This window comes from Mustela erminea, chromosome 13 (genome assembly GCF_009829155.1).
Source record: "Mustela erminea isolate mMusErm1 chromosome 13, mMusErm1.Pri, whole genome shotgun sequence".
Taxonomy (NCBI): Eukaryota; Metazoa; Chordata; class Mammalia; order Carnivora; family Mustelidae; genus Mustela; species Mustela erminea.
The window spans coordinates 70317338-70336959 of record NC_045626.1 but is presented as its reverse complement, the minus strand read 5'-3'; the positions used below and the strand labels follow the sequence as shown (position 1 = coordinate 70336959).

At 50.1% G+C, this 19622-nt stretch overlaps 1 protein-coding gene across 1 annotated transcript; it reads right to left on the bottom strand.

Annotated features, from left to right (window-relative positions):
* Nucleotides 1-746: 746 nt before the first annotated feature.
* NIPSNAP1 (nipsnap homolog 1) lies at nt 747-15819 on the bottom strand. Its single transcript, XM_032309851.1, has 10 exons — nt 15675-15819; nt 8439-8566; nt 8198-8243; nt 7842-7936; nt 5880-5950; nt 5592-5732; nt 5266-5297; nt 4803-4897; nt 3372-3455; nt 747-1898 (listed from the first exon to the last, which is right to left on the bottom strand). Exons 1-10 carry the CDS (start codon nt 15764-15766, stop codon nt 1834-1836), a joined length of 849 nt encoding a protein of 282 aa, XP_032165742.1. The 5' UTR covers nt 15767-15819; the 3' UTR covers nt 747-1833.
* Nucleotides 15820-19622: the final 3803 nt, after the last annotated feature.

Genomic DNA, 19622 nt, shown 5'->3' with positions numbered 1-19622 from the left:
CCGCCGCTGGCGCGTGGTGAAAGCTGCGTCCGGCTGTCGCAGATCTGAGGTTTTCAGGGCGGGAATCAGCGGCCAGCATCCTCGCGCTGCCCTCTAAAACCAGGCAACTGAGGCTTCAGGGACCGATTCTTTGCCTTGTTTACTCCTTTCTCAGCTCCTAAAGCAACGTCCAGCAGCTAGTAGGCGCTCTGCCTACTATTAGTTGAATGAGTGTCGTATGCCCAAGATAACACGAGGGCGTAGTAGTGCCAAGACTCGAAACCCTGTGGATTTGCCTTTATAATCTGTATATTTAACCACTGTCATATTCATCCAGACATCCCACACTACTGAGGGTAGCAAGTCAGGGAAGGTATTCAATTCTCTTACACTTGTTTTTTTTCTTCCCACGGATGCATCAGTGGTTTCCCCATTTGCCTAGGGCAGAGTCACAATTCTAATGCAGCATTTGACAGCCTCAAGTGTTTTCTACCCCTGGCACGAATTCTACAGAGTTCAGGACTTTTCATGTAAATTCTGCTTATCTGGAGGTAGAAACACTGTTGTCCCGAATGCCTTCTGCCTTAGGGGGAGGCCCTCTGTCATTGTGGCTCAGGGAACACAATACAGGGCAGGGGAGGTACCCCTCTGTCATTGTGGCTCAGGGAACACAATACAGGGCAGGGGAGGTAAATTAGCCAGGTGGAACTAGGAAACTGGCTCTGCCTCTAGCACCTAAGTTCCTTGCAGATGAAGAAAAAACATCATAGTTTATAGTAAATATTTAATTGGTTCCATCGGTGACTCCAGCACAAGTTTTCCTGAAAGGGAGACAGAATCAAGCAACCTAGAGGTTCATGAGGTGTAAGGATCACCGAGGAGCCTCCCAAAGTCACTATCCCACTCCAGATACCCAGTGGCACAGTAGAATGGGGGTTCGGCTGATAGAATATGAAGAGAGAAAAAGAATGCTGGGTGAGGGGAATATAGGCCCTGGCCTTTTACTTTGCCTGCAGGAATGAAAAAGAAAGTGCAGGAGATTCTCTCTACACAAAAGGGCTGAAACAGTCAAGTTCTCAGTCTCACGTAGGGAGAAAGAGATGAGCCATTCCAACTGTCTTGTATTAGGAACCCCTTCCCGGGTGGTCTTCTATAACCTCTGTTCTGTATTCCTGATTCCAGATTCCAAATTCTGCAGTTCAAATCAAGTTCTGAATTCTACCTTCTAGGTTCATGTCCTATTCCGTGACCCAGATCCTTTCCAGGTCCCATCCCTTTTCCCAGTCTGAGTGGAATATGTCGGACCTCACCCCAGCTGTGCTACCTTGACAGTTTTCCCCTTTTCTTTTTGAGGCAGTTTTAGGCTTTTCCCTGACAGGAGGGCCTTGGCTCAGACTACTCAGCAAGTGAGTGGTCCAGTGGAGACCAGGGAATTCCAGAGAGCCAGGCCTGATCTGACCTCCCTTCCCATCTCCTCCCTAACCACTCAACATCCTACCTTTTGCACAACTAAAGCTAAACAGAGGGCTTCCATGGTGATAAATGGGAACTGGTGGCTTTGAGATGAGGAATCTTAGGGGGGAATGTAGGAAGACATAAAAGGTTGCTGTTCTTCATTCAGAGAAACTAAACACTGCTTCCAGCACAGGGGAAGGGGTGAACAGGGAAGGTGGGAAGGGTCTGGGCAGAGCTGCAAGTCCTCAGAACCCTGTCATCCTTTAGCTTCCCCTTGTCTGAGCTGAGCAAAAACCCCCAGAGTCCTCCCAAATCCAAGAGAAAACCAAGACAGCAGGACTGGGAGCTCTGCTGTCCATGGCTGCCCTGAGGGAGAAGGGGAAGGAGGCAGAGGCAGCATCACTGGAGAGGCGAGATCTTCAATGGGATCATGATCCGAGACTCCATGTGTCGCACCAGTGGGACTGTGGAAAGAGAGGCAGAGGTCACAGAGGGTGCAGCAGCAAGCGAATCCCAAAAGTGGACATTGAAGGAGTAGGCCTGGGATGCTGAGGTGGGGAAAGCCCCTCTGCCCTCCTAGAATGGAGAGCAGCCAACTGTGGGATAAGAGGGGACTTGGGTGTCGCTGAGATACAACATTTTTTAATATTCATTATTATCTATTTATGTTTCTATGATGTGAAAGAATAAGTATCATAGCAAAAAGTGATTTCACAGATAATATTGCTTAGGACAAAGCTAGGTGGAGAAGAAAGTAGGAGGATTTAAAGAAAAATATCAAGAAAATAATTATAGCCCTAGTATATCGGTAGGACAAAAGCTAAGAGGGTGTCCTTCAAGGGGCTAAGATTTGAAAAATACTGATTTAGTTCAAATTATTCACTTTACATATGGGGAGGCTGCAGCCCACAGGAGGTCAGCCCAAGGTCACCCAGGAGGTCAGACTCTTTACTCTTGCTCAGAGCTATTCAAACATTACCACACATACAAATTACCCACAGCTCTTGTTAAAGTGCAGATTCTGATTCAGCAAATGGGGTGGGAGTTGAGAGTCGGCATTTCTAATAAGCTTCCAGGAGATCCTGATACGATCGTTCAACATCACACTTTCAAGAGTGAGGCTCCCACTAACTCCTTCAGGAAGCATTCTCCCCCACACCAGCTGGTAAGTGCAGACACTTAACTGTAAGCTCCTCAAGGAGCTCCTGTTCATTCTGTGTCCTCTAGCCACCCACCCACTGCAGTCAACACCCACTGACTCCAAGCAGTTCTCAGGGGTCCCAGCAAGGTGGCAAACACAAGACAACGAAAACTTCTCAAAAAAATGCGCTGTGTACTTCCTCTGTGCCGGTCCGGGTGAAGCACTTTTCCTAACTTAGCTCCTAGAATCTTCCCTTCAGCTCTCTGAGGGAGGCGCTACCACTGTCACCATCTTACAGATGAAGAAACAGCCTTGGTATGGTGAAGAACCATGCTTGAGGTCACAGTGCCTGGGGACTACCTGTGTTTTCATCACTGCGAGCACCTTCCTAGACCCACTGCCTAGATCATGTGGAGCGTGCCACCAGATAGAAACCCACTCATTGGTGCGCCTGGGTGGCTCAGTGGGTTAAGCCTCTGCCTTCGGCTCGGGTCATGATCTCAGGGCTCTGGGATCGAGCCCCACATCTGGCTCTCTGCTCAGCAGTGAGCCTGCTTCCCCCTCTCTCTGCCTGCCTCTCTGCCTACTTGTGATCTCTCTCTCTCTCTGTCAAATAAATAAATAAAATCTTTAAAAAAAAAAAAGAAACCCACTCATTGTCTTCAGAGTAAGTTCCCCGTCACTGGAGGTAATCAAGTGTGGCTTGATCCCCTTGCAGAGGGGATTCTATCCTCAGATTAGGCTCTGGGCAGATGACCTCCAAGGGCTAGACTGACCCGTCAGAGGAAGCACTCACCTGTGTAGTAGACATTTTCGTCCCAGCCCCTCTTCCTCCAGGCAGCATTTCGAGTCTCTTCCCGAGACTGCAGGTCTTTATAGGCTGTGGGAAACGCATTGGCTCATTCCGGGGAAATAGAGGATCTGATCTTATACCTAGCACAGGGCCCTCCTATCATTACCCCAAACCCTGTCCCTCTGTCTCTTCCCAGTCTCGAACTGTTAGCCAACACTGTCTGCTTCGACAATCTCATTCCATCAGTACATTTGTTATCAACTCCCAACTTTCTATTTCCAGCCCAGAACTCTTCTTCTGCTCTGTACCCATGTATCCAGTGCCCACTTCACGTCTCCACTTGGATGTGTCAGCATCTCAAATGCAACATTTCCGGGGGCCAAAATTACACTCTTGACCCCTTCAACCTGGTCCACCTAGGGTCTCAGTAAAAGACACACAGCTGCTCAAGCAAGAATCTGGAGTTCTGGGGCACCTGGGTGGCTCCGATGGCTAAGCATCTGCCTTTGGCTCAGGTCATGATCTCAGTTCAGGTTCCTGGGATCAAGCCCCGCATTGGGTTCTCTGCTCAGCAGGGAGCCTGCCTTCTCCTCTCTCTGCCTACTTGTGATCTCTCTCTCTGTCAAATAAATTAAAAAAAAAAAAAAAAAAAAGAATCTAGAGTTTTCTCCCTGCCTCGCCCCACATAAACAACTCATCCACAAGGCCCACTGGTTCCACCTCCAGACTAATGAATCTATCTGTGGCCTTTTCAGCATCCTCACTGCCACCACATTAGGCCAGGCCACCATCCTCCCAAACTCATCTGCCTGAAAAAGTTTAACCATCTCCTGATGCCCCACTTCCTCTCTTGCTCCCCTACAAAGCATTCTTGGCAAAGCACATGGCAAGCAGAGGAATCCTGCTTGACAAATCAGGTCATGTCATGCTGCTTAAAATGCTACATCAGTCTCCTGTTGCACTTAGGATAAATCCCAACGCATCCCCACAGCCTGCAAGGCCCATCCTGATCTGGTATGTCCCTATATCCTCACGCTCTTAACTCTCTCCACACTGGCCTCCTCTGAACTCTTCAAAGGCCTTTTCCCCACCTCAGGGCCTTCGCACATGTCCCCTCTACTTAGAATGCCCTTCCCTGGCAATTCACAAGCTGGCTCCTTCTCATCCTTTAGCTTAGTTAACATTTTACCTCCTCAGAGAGGCTGTCTTTGTCTATCCAAACCATTCCCATGTATTTCTTTATCATTTTTCCCCTGTCTTTTTAGTAATTGTAGTAATTGGAAATTATGTTTCTGTGCTAGTTTATGCCTGAGGTGGTATCTCTCCCTACTAGAACACAAACTCCAGAAGGGCACTAATGTATTTGCATTGTCTATACAGAGTGACAGTGGGGAAAAGGGCTAGCAGAGGGCCCCTGGAGGGTCCTCAGCCTACCCCAGAGATGATGCACAACGTAGAGCTCTCCTATTTGCGAGAAGAAGCCGCCCACTGCCTCCTGGTTCTCTTGCCGGTACTTGATGGCCCGAGCCCTAGGGATGGCAAGAAGAGTGTCAAACAGAGGCTGGGGCCAGTGCAAAAGGCCCTCTGAGGTGTCCCTCGGCTGATTTCTCAGCCACACTCCTCCCGAAAGGAGGAGCCAGAGGTAGGACCCTCAGCTCTCAGAGATGATCAAGGAAGGGGGTGACAAAGGTACAACCAGGGGCTGGATATTCCGCCACTAGGGGAGGCCTCACAATCCTCTAGGAGGTCCTCACCTCCTGGCTGGATCCTTCTTCTGGATCCATGAGGGGCAAAGGATGCCAGGCTCCCTGCCATGTGGCCCTGGGAAAGGCGGCATGCCAGGGAACTGGGCAGGGCAGGTAGGCAGGGTCCCCCAACCCCTGGCACTCCCACTCACCAGTTGTTCCCCCACTCAATCATGGTTCCTGGCTGAAAGAGAACCAGAGCAAAGAATGGAAATGAGCCCCCATCTCAGATTTCAAATGTCAAGCTAGGTGGAGATGGCAAACTGTCCTGTCTCCCCAGCCCCAGGGGCCACTTGCCCTCATTCAGGGGCCCTGGCTCACACCTGGGTGTGCATGTGTGCACATAAGTGTGAGTGCATAGGGAGGGAGAGGCCAGAAGCCCCAGTCTAGGTGCTGGGCACAGGACCCCCCCTCCCCAGGTCAAGGTACCACAGCAGGGAAAGCGGGAGGCAGGCAGGGATCCAGTGGGGGGAGGCACCTTGAGCTTGTATGTCCTCAGCTCATAGATGTTGGGGCCTGCTCTGGGCTGTGGCTCGTTCCAGAAGCTGAACTCAAGGAGCATCTGGTTTCTCCTGGACAGCAGCATCTGGCTCCGCTCCTTTCGGAACTCTAGGTACTCCTGTGGGCACGGCAGTCTGGCCATGATGACCATGAAGAGCACCCCCTCCCAAGCAGCTGTCCCCATGGGGTAGTGCTGGCAGCCCCCGGCACAGGGCTGAGCCAGAGCCAGTGTTCAGAGAGGTTTGTGGAGCAGAGGCCAACATACCTTGTTGCTTTTGAGCTTGTTCATGCAGTCCATGAGGGCTGGGTAGCCACCTGAGAATCGCCACAGGTGTACTGTTACGTGGGGGAGAAAACAGGAGGTACAGGTCAGAGGGCTGCCGGGACTCTTCCCTGCATACCCCAAGGCCAGCTAAGGGCATATGAAATGGGGCAGTCTCCAGCTAGGTCTCCTTAGCCCCAGGACTCTCTTGAGTTCCCTTTGCCCTGGTGGGGGATGGCGCTGGGCAGGGGACAACCCCAGACACAAACCCAGGAGGCCTGAGTTTGAGCTCCAGGTCTGCCAGGTGGCCTTTGACCCCCTCCAGGCTCGACGTCCTCATCTTAAAATTGGGAATAACATTTCCACCCAACCTTCCTTAAATAGCACAAGAGAATCAGATGTGTCCTTGTACCCAAAGTACAAGAGCACGCATGAACCTGACCATGAGGCTTAGGATGGATAGGTTGGATAAACGGTGAGTAGAGGGGCACCTGGGTGGCTCAGTGGGTTAAAGCCTCTGCCTTCGGCTCAGGTCATGATCTCAGGGTCCTAGGATCAAGCCCCGCATCAGGCTCTCTGCTCAGCAGGGAGCCTACTTCCTCCTCTCTCTCTGCCTGCCTCTCCACCTACTTGTGATCTCTCTCTCTGTCAAATAAATAAAATCTTAAAAAAAAGGGAGTTGGGGCCAGTAGATCTGATAGGCTAAGATGGAACATTCTAAAACAGTGAATTCAAAACAAAACAAGGACCACAAAAGGATGCATAGTGCGCTAGCACATCTGTCTAGGGGTAAGGGGACATATTCAGTGATGCTAAGCTATGCACCATCTCTCAATGGAATCCCAAAAGACTGTAACATGAGATGCCTCTGGGGAAGACAACTGAGGCCTGGGGGCTCATGGGAAGGAGGGAGGCCTGTTTTTCATTGAAAATTCTTTGTGTTGTTTGAATTCTCTATGCTGCTAGGTCAAATGGTGGCCCCTTCCCCCGAAGTTCATGCCTACCCAGAACCTCAGAATAGGAAACAGAGTCTTCATGGATGCGATCATGCTAAGATGCCATCCTACTGGGTGGGCCCGAAATTCAGTGACTGGTGTCCTCATATGAAGACAGTGATTTGGACACAGACACCAGGACACCATGTAAAGACAGAGGCACACAGGGAGAACGCTCTGTGACAACAGTCAGAGATGGGAGGGATGCCTCGACAAACCCAGGAAAGCCAAACATTTCCAGCAACTGCCAGAAGCTGGAAAAGGCAAGAAAAGATTCTCTCCTAGAGCCTTTGGAGAGAACAAAACCCTGCCAACACCTAGATTTCAGACTCCTGGGCTCCAGAACTTGAAAGAATTGATTTCTGTTGTTTTAAGCCACCCAGCAGTTGGAACTTTGCTATGGCAGTCCCATAAACTACTATTCCTTCCAATAACCAAGGGGGAAGAGAAGAAAGGAAACAATCTTGCCATCCCTGGGAGCCTGGCTGGGGCTGAGGGAGGAAGGTCTCCAAAGGGTGAGTCAGGCAGGCTAGAGCTGAGGGCAGCTGGCTCACCAGCAGTTTGGAAGCCCAGACTTCTCTTCCTTCCCTCCCTGGCCTGTCCCTTACCTACCTTCTGATTCCATCTGTGCCTTGATTTTCCTACCTGCAATATGGTCTGACCCTAGAGCTTAAAGACCTCTTTCCCAAGGGAAACAGCAACAATACTGTATGGATGGAAGTCTACCAAGACCATGAATGCTGGTTGGTGGAAAAGGGATAAACCTCATACTGAGGACCAACAGGGAACAGTTACAGGCAGGGCACCTAGGCCCTTGAGAAGAAAGAGCAGTGGAGTGAGCTGATGAGGATTGCATTTAGAAAGATTCCTCTGGAGGGCGCTGTGGAGAGGGAGAGGAGGGTGGCCAGGCATGAGGGGTGCCAGAGACCTGGGCTGGGTGGCAATGGCATTGGGAAGGTGGGCACCTCACCTGCCTGGTCCTGCTCCCCGTACCATGTGTTCCAGTTGCCCACGAGCGAGCAGGGATAGTCCTCATCCAGGTGCAGCTTGGGCAGCACAGCCTCCCTGGAGTGGGGGGAGGGTGACAGAGACGGTGGGAAGGGCTCGCACCAGCCACCAGGGCCCCTGAGATAAGGGTTCCAACTCAGGCCCTCAGGGCTGGGCCTCAGTCTCCCCATCTCTAAGATGCAGAGACTGGACAATTCATTCTTAGGACTTTTGGCTCTGAAATCTATGTCTCCTAGATTTCTGCAAGGAGAATGGGGCTGGGACGGAGGCTCACGCCCAAGCAGGGGGTGGGACCAGCACACGGAGGAGGGTGCTCACGTCAGGCTGTTGTAGGCATCCAGACACTCAGGCTTCACATTGTGAACTGCAACAGAGGAAAGAGAGTGGGAGGTGAAGCAAGGGGCTTGTGTTCCTGTGGGGAGGTGGGATGGGAGGTTGTCCCCCAAGGGGCAGGACTCCCAGGAGAGCTCAGGACGTCCCAGCCCTTCTGTGTCCCAGCGGAAGCCTCACATGCCCGCTGGAGGTTCTGGGAGGGCGGACTGCCTCAGCAGCCACTCACACTGGATCTTGTAGAGGTTGCTGGTCTCCTTCTTGGATAGCAGGGTGGAGTGGGCATCCTTCCGGGGATCCACCTTGTGCACAAAGAGGGAGCGGAACCAGCTACTTTCATTGTCCTTGGAATAGAAGCTGCAGGGCAGAGGACAAAAAGAGGTGGGGATAGCCCTGGCTCTTCCACCTGCTCAGATATCCTGCTCCCCATCCCTCAGATAGCCGGATGACCTACATCTCTAGGAACTGGGCCATGGAATCCAGTGGCGGCTCCAGGGTGTAAAACATCATTGGAGGGCGCCTGGGTGGCTTAGTCGTTAAGCGGCTACCTTTGGCTCAGATCCTGCCTGATTCCATCCCTGCTCAGTGGGGAGTCTGCTTCTTCCTCTCCTCCTCCCCCTGCTATGTTCCCTCTCTTGCTGTCTTTCTCTCTTCAAATAAATAAAATAAAATCTTTAAAAAACAGGGGCGCCTGGGTGGCTCAGTGGGTTAAAGCCTTTGCCTTCAGCTTGGGTCATGGTCCCAGGGTCCTGGGATCGAGACCCACATCAGGCTCTCTGCTCGACGGGGAGCCTGCTTCCTCCTCTCTTTCTGCCTATCTCCTCCGCCTACTTGTAATCTGTCTGCCAAATAAATAAATAAAAATCTTTTTTAAAAAAACTTTAAAAAACAAAACAAAACAAAAACATCACTGGAGCCAGCCAAGCAGAGTGGTCCCTTTTCAAGATCATGGTTGCCCAATTTGCTTCTTAAAGCTTTGCAAGGGCCTCAGGAGGCCAGAAAAAGCAGCCCTACCTCCCACCTCTCTCCAGTCTCCCTTTATCTGCCACATCCTCTCCACCTGGGGCACATATTTGCGGCCCTCTGACAAGAGGCTCAACCCCAAACCCACCTTGCCAGATTTTCAAAATCCCTAACAGCCCATCTGATCTTACCAGCCTTCCTTGCTGTCCCCTCCGCCCAACCTGTGTACTCTACTATCCAGATCTGCTCCTCCCCGAACATACCAGACTCTCTTCCTCAGTGCTTTATTTGTAATTTCTGTTCCCTCTGGCAGAAGCCTATACTCACTGTCCTCTCCAGAGCTCACACTTCACTTGGCCTGTGACCCCTTCCCAGCCTCCACAAATGGAAAGCCAAAGAAAAATAAACTTTGTCCTTGAGGAAGTCACAGTCCACTGCAAGAAGCAGGCTTTGAAACATAATTGTAGCCAGAGGGATCTGGGAGAGCCTAGGTCAGCAAGCCTTTGGCAATCTAGGCAAACTCTCCAGAGGAGGTGATCTGACCAGTCTCCGAATCTCCAGGGTTGATTTGGCAGATAACAGCAGATAGAGGGGGTAAAAAGGCATTCCACGGCAAGATTCATTCATTCATCCAGGCCATACTTAATTGACAAATGTCTACCCTGCGAACCTGGCTAAGGTGCTTTGAAAGAAAGAGAGAAAGAGGGAGAGAGGGAGGGAGGGAAGGGGGGGAGGAAGGAAGGGAAAGAGAAAGAGAAAGAAGAGAAAGAAAAGAAAACAAAAGAAAAGAAAAAAAATTTTGTTCAGAGCAGGGGACCTGTTGCACGTCCTGCCAGCTAGAATTATACTTCCCACACAAGGTCCCAGCAGGGGCAGGGCTTATTTTTAGACTGCCAGAGGCTCTAAATCTTCTTGCTTAGCAGCAGTGATAGAATTTGTAGTTAGGCCTGAAGACCAGTCTCCTGCTAGATGATTTCCAGCCAGGGAGCCTGGCAGTGGGAACCTTAAGGGCCCGCAAGTCCTCTCCTTTTTCAATCCTTTTCTATGACTAAAATAAAAAGAATTGTCTTGCAAATCAAAGTATTATTTTTTTCCTCAAAATATGGAGCAGCCACTGAGACTGATGAAATAAAAAAAAGTATCTTAAAGTAGTAAAACAGTTGTATGAACATGGAGAAAAATGAGTGAAGATTTGTCCCAAACCTAATATTGCTTACCTTGGAAAGGGGAAAGGGAGATGGTTAAATTTTTATTTATTCACTATAGTTCTTTGTAAAGCTAAAAAAAAAAAAAAAAACACTTTAAGTGCTTCTGAATTCATAGGTGTTCTGTCACTGTGCATGTATCTGTTTCACGAACAAAAACCAAAAAGATGATTATCTTCTGATCATCAGTGTGGTTCTGCGAAATCTGGCTACCAGAGTAAGGGAGCTTTGCTCTCGGTACTTCAGCTGAGGACATCCTCTGTCAGGGATCCGTGATGAGCTTTTCAGACATGCTCTGTCTATGTAGTGTTGACACAGTGTTGATAACTATTAGTATTGCCATTTTTGATATTTTCTCTTGAAAATAGGAGGTTTAAGGAACTTGCCCAAGGTCACATAGTAAATCAGGGGCAGAGCTGAGGCAAGAACCCACCCAGAGTTCTTTCCTCCTAAATCAGCCCCCAACTTGAGTTTGAGCACTGACCAGGGTGGGGGGCATCAGGCACATACGGGGAAGAACCAGGTATTTCAACAAAGCCACCAGCAGAGAGATCTGACCTTTGGTTTGAAAGTAGGGGGGGATGCTTCCCTTGGAAGGGGTGGTGGCAGGGAAAACAGTGGCTCCTACTTACTGTCAGCCAAGACCTTTGCTCCAGGACTGGGCTTTGAGTAATTTATTAACATCAGTACTGACCAAGATAAACAGCCAGGAGGCCAGCCCCTGGAGAAAGAGTGGGGGGGCTAGAATGTTCTCCACTCCGGGGGAATGGCAGGGGATCCCAGAGCTCTGATGGGCTCCCATCTCTTCTCCCCACTCCCTAATCTGTCATGCCTACAGGCCTCTTTCCCCGTGTGTGAAATGAGCATACTGGAGTAGCCTATCTCTAAAGATCTTTTCTCCAGGTAAAACCCAAGATGGGACCTGTCCAGGATCCCAGGTCAGGGTCTGAACTCTAAGGCAGTGTTCATAGGCTCACATTCTCAAGAATCCAAATTTCACTTTCTCGGTGAAATCACAACATCCTCCTTCCCTTGAACTCCCCAACCCCTCTCACCCTGTGCTCTATTTTTCCATAGTTCCTTCTAACACATTATACCTTGGTTTTTTCCTTTTATTATGTGCCTGGTTTATCGTCTGCCCATTAGAAGCAGCCCCACAGGGACAGGGATCTTGTCTGCCCCACGTAACCCAGTGCCTGGAACAGTGCTGGACAGCTGGCGCATGCTCAGTCTGCATGTGGGAAATAAATGAAGACGGCGGGGCGGGGGAAGCGGGGAAGCTAAGACAGAAAGCTGCTTAAAGACAATAAAAACTGGAAGGTAAGTAAGTAGAGAAAGGGTGGCTCAGAGCGTGGATGCAGGGCTCAGGACCCCTTACGCGCCCCCACCCCACCATCAGGAGCAGAATTAGTGCTTAAGAGAACAAATTCTGGATGAATCCATGTTCTAATCTCAGCACAGCTTCCTCTCTTTGAGCTTCATATTCCTTCTCTGTAAAATAGGGGCATTAGGATAGGTCCTCTAGAGAAAGGGCCTGACATGGCAGTGCAGCTAGTATCACGGTTCCTACCAAACTTCTCACAGATCCCCAAGCTCCTACTCTTTCCCCACTTTTCCTAATCTGCCCACCTGTCTTTGTAAAGCACAATTCGGTAACGTTATTACTGCTTGGCTCAAAAGTCTTCTGTGGCTCCCCATTGTGTACAAAACGAAGGCTGGGGGCACCTGGGTAGCTCAGAGGGTTAAGCCTCTAACTTGGGCTCTGGTCATGGTCTCGAGGTCCTGAGATAGAGCCCTGCATCGGGCTCTCTGCTCGGCGGGGAGCCTGCTTCCCCCTCTCTCTCTGCCTACTTATGATCTCTCTCTGTGTGTCAAATAAATAAATAAAATAAAATAAAAAACAAAAAACAAAAAACAAAACGAAGGCTGGATGTCTCCACCTGGAATTCCAGCTCTTGTGTACTTTGGCAAGCTTTCCACAGAGCCAGGATTCACTATCCTGGTGGTTCTGAAACCCACAGCATTAATGTCACCTGAAGAATTCTCAGGCCCCATCCTAGACCTATGGCAACAGAAACTCTGGGGGCGGGCCTAACAATCTGGGTTTTAACAAGCCCACCAAGGGACTCTGATTCCTGCTTGAGTTTAAGAATCACTGATCTCGAGCAGTCCCCAATTTCTTTCCTCTTTTTTTTTCCATGTCATGTCAGGAATGCCAAAGATTCTGGTATCTCATTAGGCCTAGAAAAACACCATGCAGCTTTGCCCAATCTATGGGAAGGAGCTGCCCCACATGGACCAGTTTAGCCCCTTCCACAAAACACCCCTCACATTTCCCCATCAGCCTTTTTATCGTTTTCATCTGTCTAATCTCCCCAGGCACACCAGAAGTCACTAGTTAATGTCTTCCCCCAGACCCCTGCCATGGTACACAGCACAGTGCTTTTGGCATGGGAATTGCTCAACAAATGTTTGTCCCGGATGAGAACTTTTCAGTAGATGTCACAGTTGCACTCTCGACAGGGATCAACGGTCTGATGCCCTGCCCCCCTCAACATGAAATTGCTCCAGAAAGTTCTCTAGATTTATATGCTAGGAAACTCAGCTCTAGGCACAATCTGAAATACACTTCTGTTTAGAGATGGCTGACTGCAGGAAGGCACCATGTTTCTGCTTACTGTTGCAGAAGTGTATATTGAGAAGACACACCAGGAGAACTGAAAGAACTGAAGTTCTGGAGTGCCCCGCTGGCTCAGTCAGTGGAGCATGGGACTTTTGATCTCAGGGCCCTGAGTTCAAGTCCCATGCTGGGCATAGAGCTTACTTAATAATAATAAAAATAAAATAACTATAGTTCTATCAACAGGATTACTGGTGCAAGAGTAGCAACTCTGGGACGCCTGGGTGGCTCAGTTGGTTAAGCAGCTGCCTTCAGCTCAGGTCATGATCCCAGCGTCCTAGGATCGAGTCCCACATTGGGCTCCTTGCTCGGCAGGGAGCCTGCTTCTTCCTCTGCCTCTGCCTGCCATTCTGTCTGCCTGTGCGTGCTCTCAATGTCTCTCTCTCTCTCTCTCAATCTGACAAATAAATAAATAAATAAATAATCTTAAAAAAAAAGAAGAGTAGCAACTCTATTTATTGAACAATTACTATGTGCTAAGAACTAATCCTCACAGTATATTTGTTTGTTTGTTTAAGATTTATTTATTTATTTGACAGAGATCACAAGTAGGCAGAGAGGCAGGCAGAGAGAGAGGAAGCAGGCTCCCCACCGAGCAGAGAGCCCCAAGCGGGGCTCGATCCCAGGACCCCGAGATCATGACCTGAGCCGAAGGTGGAGGCTTTAACCCACTGAGCTACCCAGGCACCCCCCCACAGTATGTTTTTGAGAAGAATGAAGTTTTCCATGCCTTATTCAAAGATGGTTAATTAATGGCCAAGAGGATTCCAATCCACATCCATCTGACTTCAAAGCCCACACTCTGTCTCCATCCCAGCAGCCCCCAAACCTCAGAGCCTGAAAGGCTGCTGCTTGACCCTCTAGTGACTCCAGGGAGATATGGGACCAGCTAAAGGTCAGCAGGAGGGGATGTTCCCAGGTACCCAAACTGAGATCAGGGCATAAGTAACTCAGATGCAGTTTTTGAATGATTTTGTAAGTATCAACGCAAGTGCCTTCACAGCAATCCCGCAGAAACTCCCAGCTGGGATTATCATCCCCCCTTTACAGAAAAGGAAACCAAGGTTTACGGCGGTTCAGCGCTTCATCCAAGTGAATTAAGTGAGGAGTTTCAGGTGGCCTCTATATCCCATGCTCCTTTTGCAGCCTCTGGACACTTGCCACACAAATGGCTCTACCACCTACTGATTCTTTTACCCTGGGGAAGTGAGGTCCTGTCCCCAGCCTCAATTTTCTCATCTGGAAAACAAAAGCCTCATAGAAGATGATCTCCCCAAGCCTGTTTCAGCCCTGCTGTCATAAGGGGTTCATGCAGAAATTGTCTGAACAAGGGCAACATCTGTTGCATGTTCACCAGGAGCTAGAAGCCTCACATATGTGATGTGGCTTTTTAGCCCTCAACAGCTCTATGACATACATACCATTTTATCACTCCTGTTTTACAAATGAGGAAGCTGATACTTCAAGAGGCCAAATGACTTGCCCAAGGTCACCACACTAACAGGCTGAGTTAAATTTGCCCATGCCAGACAAACTCCAGGCTCTTTTCATGCTAGGAAGGTTCTCCCCAGTTATTGGGCAGTCAGAGTAGGGGTGGATCTGGCTCCTCTTTCCCAACAGCCCAAAAGCCACACTGCACAACGCTCTGAGATCCCATGGCAAGGCCTAACAGAACTCTGCAGCTTCATGCCTGGCTGGGCTGCTGGACAGGAGAGCCCCCTGCTTCCTTTCCACAGGTGGGGAGACAGGTGTCTTCACTTCATTAGCAATATGTTCTTGAGCATACTGTCTTGAACCCCGTGCTAGGGGCTGGATTAACAGAAAAGTGATGTGACACGCCACTCGGGGAGATAGGCAAGTGTGTCTACAGGGTGATGAGGAGATGGGGAAAGTACAGGGTCCTGGAGACAGAGGAGGGAGGGACCACCCAGGCCCGGTGAGGGATGTCAAGCCCTGCCTCAGTCCCCAAAAAAGCCCAGGCTGAGGGCATGGTCAAGCCAGCCTCCTCCTCCCAGGAGGCCACCAGTTGTGGTGGAAAGAGCACTGGCTGTTAGGAGACCTGTGTCCAGACCCAGTGCCACCTCGAGACACCAGAGGGAGTGACCTTGGGCAACTCTCATCCCTTTCCAGGCCTCCTTTGCCCCACTTGTACTGTTCAGGATTGGGGAGCAAAGGGTCTGTGCAACCATGGCCTTTGGGGGTTCCCCACTGCTCCCCATATCTCTTCCTCCGAGAACTTCCCGAAGCTGGAGCTGCCTCTCCTAGAAGTCCCCAGTGGATGCTATTTCACAATCATCCCAAAGGCCTAAAGAAGGAGCCACTCCTGCCCTCTGCCCGGTTCCTACTCTCCAGGGCCCAGGAAATGCCCCTCCCATTCACCCCATCTTTCATTCTGTACCCAGAGCCAAGTACCCACTAGGACAAAGACCCTGCGCTTATCTTACCCATCCTTCCCATTCCCTGCCGAGAGCTCCTCCCCAGGCCTATATCTTGCCCCCGCCTCTAACCCATAGATTCCAAGCCCGAGCCTGCCCATCCCCCAAACCCAGACCCTGGCCCCCGCCCCTGCACCCAACTCGCGCGCGCGCCGTTCCCCCACCCTCCGCCCGGCTCTCACCGCGCAGCAGCCGCAAAGTCCCCGGCGCCCGGCCTCGGGCCCCCCAGCAGCCGCCGCGCCGCCGCAGAGATGCTGCACAGCCGCGGAGCCATGTTGGAGCGGCGCAGGTTGGAGAAAGGTCCCGCCCCCGAACCCGGCGGTAGGGCGGGGCGTGATTAATCCCCGCCCCACCCAGCTAGCCCGCCTCCATCCGCAAGCAGTCAGGTGGGCGTTGCCGCGGGACATCCCCCAACTCCACAACGGCTGGGCTGAAGACAGTTTCCTGTCCTCAGAGTCCCTGCAGCTCTGGTACTGACTTGCTCTGTCACCTTGACGAAGGCCTTTATCCACTCTGGGCCCCAGTGTTCACCTCGGTAAAATAGAAGCGTCGAACATTGATACTGCAGGTTCTTAATTGGGCACTCAAGATTAGTAACAGAGGGTCAGTCAGTAGGTCCCCTGAAGTTGTGCGTTTTTCTGGGGAGGAAGGATCCACGGGCAGTATTTAGCACATTATCAAAGGAACAAACCCTTGGGCACCTGGATGGCGCAGATGGTTAAGCGCCTGCCTTTGGCCCAGGTCCTCATACCGGGGTTCTGGGGTCGAGTCCTGCATTGGATTCCCTGCTCGGGAGGGAGCCTGCTTCTCCCTCTTTCTCTGTCTCTCTCTCTGTCTCTCATAAATAGATTAAAAAATCTAAAAAAAAAAAAAGAAGAAGAAGAACAAACCCTTAACAATTGAATACAGTTGGACTAGGCTCTGGGCCACTAGTACTTTCTTCATTTCCTTTTCTATCTTCATCCCGTTTTACCATCTCTACCTGGGCATCTTGGGCCCCATGCCTTCTCCTGGCCTTGTCCTGGCTCTTTTGCCTGCCTTCCAAACTAATCCTTTCTCAGTCCACAATCCCCCAGGTCACAGATCTCAGCAAGAGCAGGGAGTTTGCAGACCCCACGAGGGGCCCAGGTTCCTGGGTGCATGCATGGATACTTGCATACATACCCCTGAAAGAATATCCACCCACTGACCGCTGACCGGTGGCCCCCTTCTCATACACTCGGCAAGGGGGGTGGAGGGCAGGCATTAATTTTGTTACTCCTTCAGCAAATACTGAGTCAGCCTTGCTCTGTGTTAGGCTCTGAGACACTAAAGATGGACAGGACAAACAAGCCCCCAGCCCTTTTGGGACTCGAGATCTGGTAAGGGAGACAAAATCACTGACTTTGAGCCCCTTCAGGACAGATGCCTTAGGCTGCTCTCCCCTCACTTCTCCTGCCTGATATACATTAAATATTTACTAAATAAGTGAAAAATATATACAAAAGTATTTTGTCAGTTACAGTGCAGACTAGGGAGAAATATGGGAGGCTGTGAGGACTTAACAATGGGTGGGGAAGAGGAAAAGGGAGATCATCCTATATACACTTGAGGGTCAGTAATGACTTCTATAAGGAAGTGAGGCTTGCACTGTAATTTTTTCCCTCTGCTTTCTAAAAGAACATATATCTGTGATTTATTTAAAAAGGAAACTATAATCTCATGATAAATGGAAAACCTGTCATAAAAAGGCAGAACCATCGAAATTACGTTGTGGACACAGCACTGTGACCACTGCCTTATAGCTAGGGCAAAAGGCTGTGAGTCTGAGGCCTTCTCTCTGTGTTACCAAAGAAGAGCACGAGGGGCACCTGCGTGGCTCAGTTGGTTAAGTGTTTGCCATAGACTCAGGTCATGATCCCAGGATCCTGGGATGGTGCCCCCATCGCGCATCTTGCTCAGCAGAGAGCCTGCTTCTCCCTCTGCCTCTGCCTGCTGCTCCCCTGGCTTGTGCACGTGCTTTCTCTCTCTCTCTGTCAAATAAATAAAATCTTTTAAAAAAAAAAGAATTAAAAAAACAAAACGAAAACAAAGACGAAGAACTAGGACATAGCTGTGCCCCTTGGCTCTTTGGGTTTATCCAAAGGACCAAAAGGAAATAAACTTCCCCTTCTGGAAGCTGGTGTGATCAGAAGCTCCCCAGTCCCAGTCACTCAGGAAAAGCCCAGATGGGTAGATGGAGGTGAAACAAATGGGATGTCACTTGCGTCATGTGGTAGAACTTTTCCTTCCCTTAGGCTCTGAGTGTGGTAGACCTGGAGAGGCAGAAATGGAGTCCCAACGGGCCTCCCAGGAGGCTGACTTTGAACCTATGGTTGAAAGGATAAGTGGAGAGAGTTTGCAGGAGAAGGGAGCAGGGCAAGGGGAAACGTGGGCAGAGAGAGCAATGTGAGCATAGTATGTGAAAAGGGTGCCAGGCTGAAACAGGTTAGAAATGTTTAGCACAATCATATATAATCAAAGGGTAGAGATTATGTGGAGCCAACTTATCACCGAGTACAAAGAATAGCTCTCAAATGATGGAGGGGGCAGCCTTGGTGACCTATGACTGAATTATGCCAAGGGAGACTACAGACTACATTGGCCAAGCGGTAGAGGGCATTTGGTAATGAAACCATGGGAAGCCAGAACCCGTGGACAGGAAGGGGCTGGCCCTCCTGGTCTAGGGTGAGTCTTCACCAAATTCCAGATGTTTCTGGCCACATCTGCTGGCGAGAAGGAGGACTGACCTGTAGCCTCCTCACACTGGTCTGACATTTCCAAGAGGGTTTCCCCATCTCCATCCACTTAAGTGAGGCAAGAAGAGAACAGTAGGTGGTTCCAGGAGCATCTCCCACCCCAGACCAGGAGAGATGGGAGATAGATCTTCTTCCCCACATCCTATGAACCACAGTGTGGGAGCTGACTGGAAGTACAGCTTCGAGACCCCAACCCCAACCCCAGCTAGGATGACCAACTGATTCCAGTTTACCCTAGACTTTCCCAGTTTTTGCACTGGAAGACCTCCATTTAGGAAACCCCTCCATCCCAGGAAAACCAGGAGATTTGGTCATCCCAATTGTGGGCCTATCCTTCTCTCTCTCTCTCTTTTTTTTTTTTTTTTAAGATTTTATTTATTTGACAGACAGAGATCACAAGTAGGCCGAGAGGCAGGCAGAGAGAGAGAGAGAGAGAGAGAGACGGAAGGAGGCTCCCTGCTGAGCAGAGAGCCCGATGTGGGGCTCAATCCCAGGACCCTGAGATCATGACCCGAGCCGAAGGCAGAGGCCTTAACCCACTGAGCCACCCAGGCGCCCATCCCTCTCTTCATAACACATGCCCACTTCATCCCAGAATCTTTTCCTTGCTTAACTAACTCCATTTACCTTGCTTGAAGGAGTGGTGCACAGGGTTTCTCTTTGTGACATTCAGTGACATGCAGAGCTGGTTAACTGAGCAGTTGATGGGAGTGGGTCCCTGACCCACGGACTGGGCATTCTGGGCAGCAAACCAGGTAGATGTTGGGCAACAATTCTACAAATAAGGAATTAGACCATTTCTAATTACTGTGGAATAAATCACCCCCAAAATCTAGCATCTTGATATTTATGCCCTTGTAAAACCCCCTCCCATGTGTGATAATAATAAGCAATTATTATCACACATGGTTCCAAATGGGTCAGAAATAATTCAGAATTGAGTAGTTAACTGGGCTGGTGGTTCTGGCTCAGCATCTCCCACAAAGGTGCAGTGTCAGCCTACAAGATGTCAGCTTGTTGGGGCAGCTGGCTGGCTCAGCTGGAAGAGCATGGCCTCTTGGCCTTGGATTTGTGAGTTTGGGCCCCACCTTGGGTATAGGGGTTATTTAAATAAATAAATAAACTAATATGTATTTGTTAAATATGTATGTGTGTTAGCTTGCACTGTGGTCATCTGAAGGCTTGACTGGGGCTATGGGATCTACTTCCAAGTAGGCTGTTCACACACCTGACAAGTGAGTGCTGGTTGTTGACCATAGACTTCTCTAGACACTGCTTGGGTATCTTTACTACATAGCAGCGGGCTTCCCTAAACCAAGTGGTCCAAGAGAGAGTTAAGTGGAACCTTCAAGG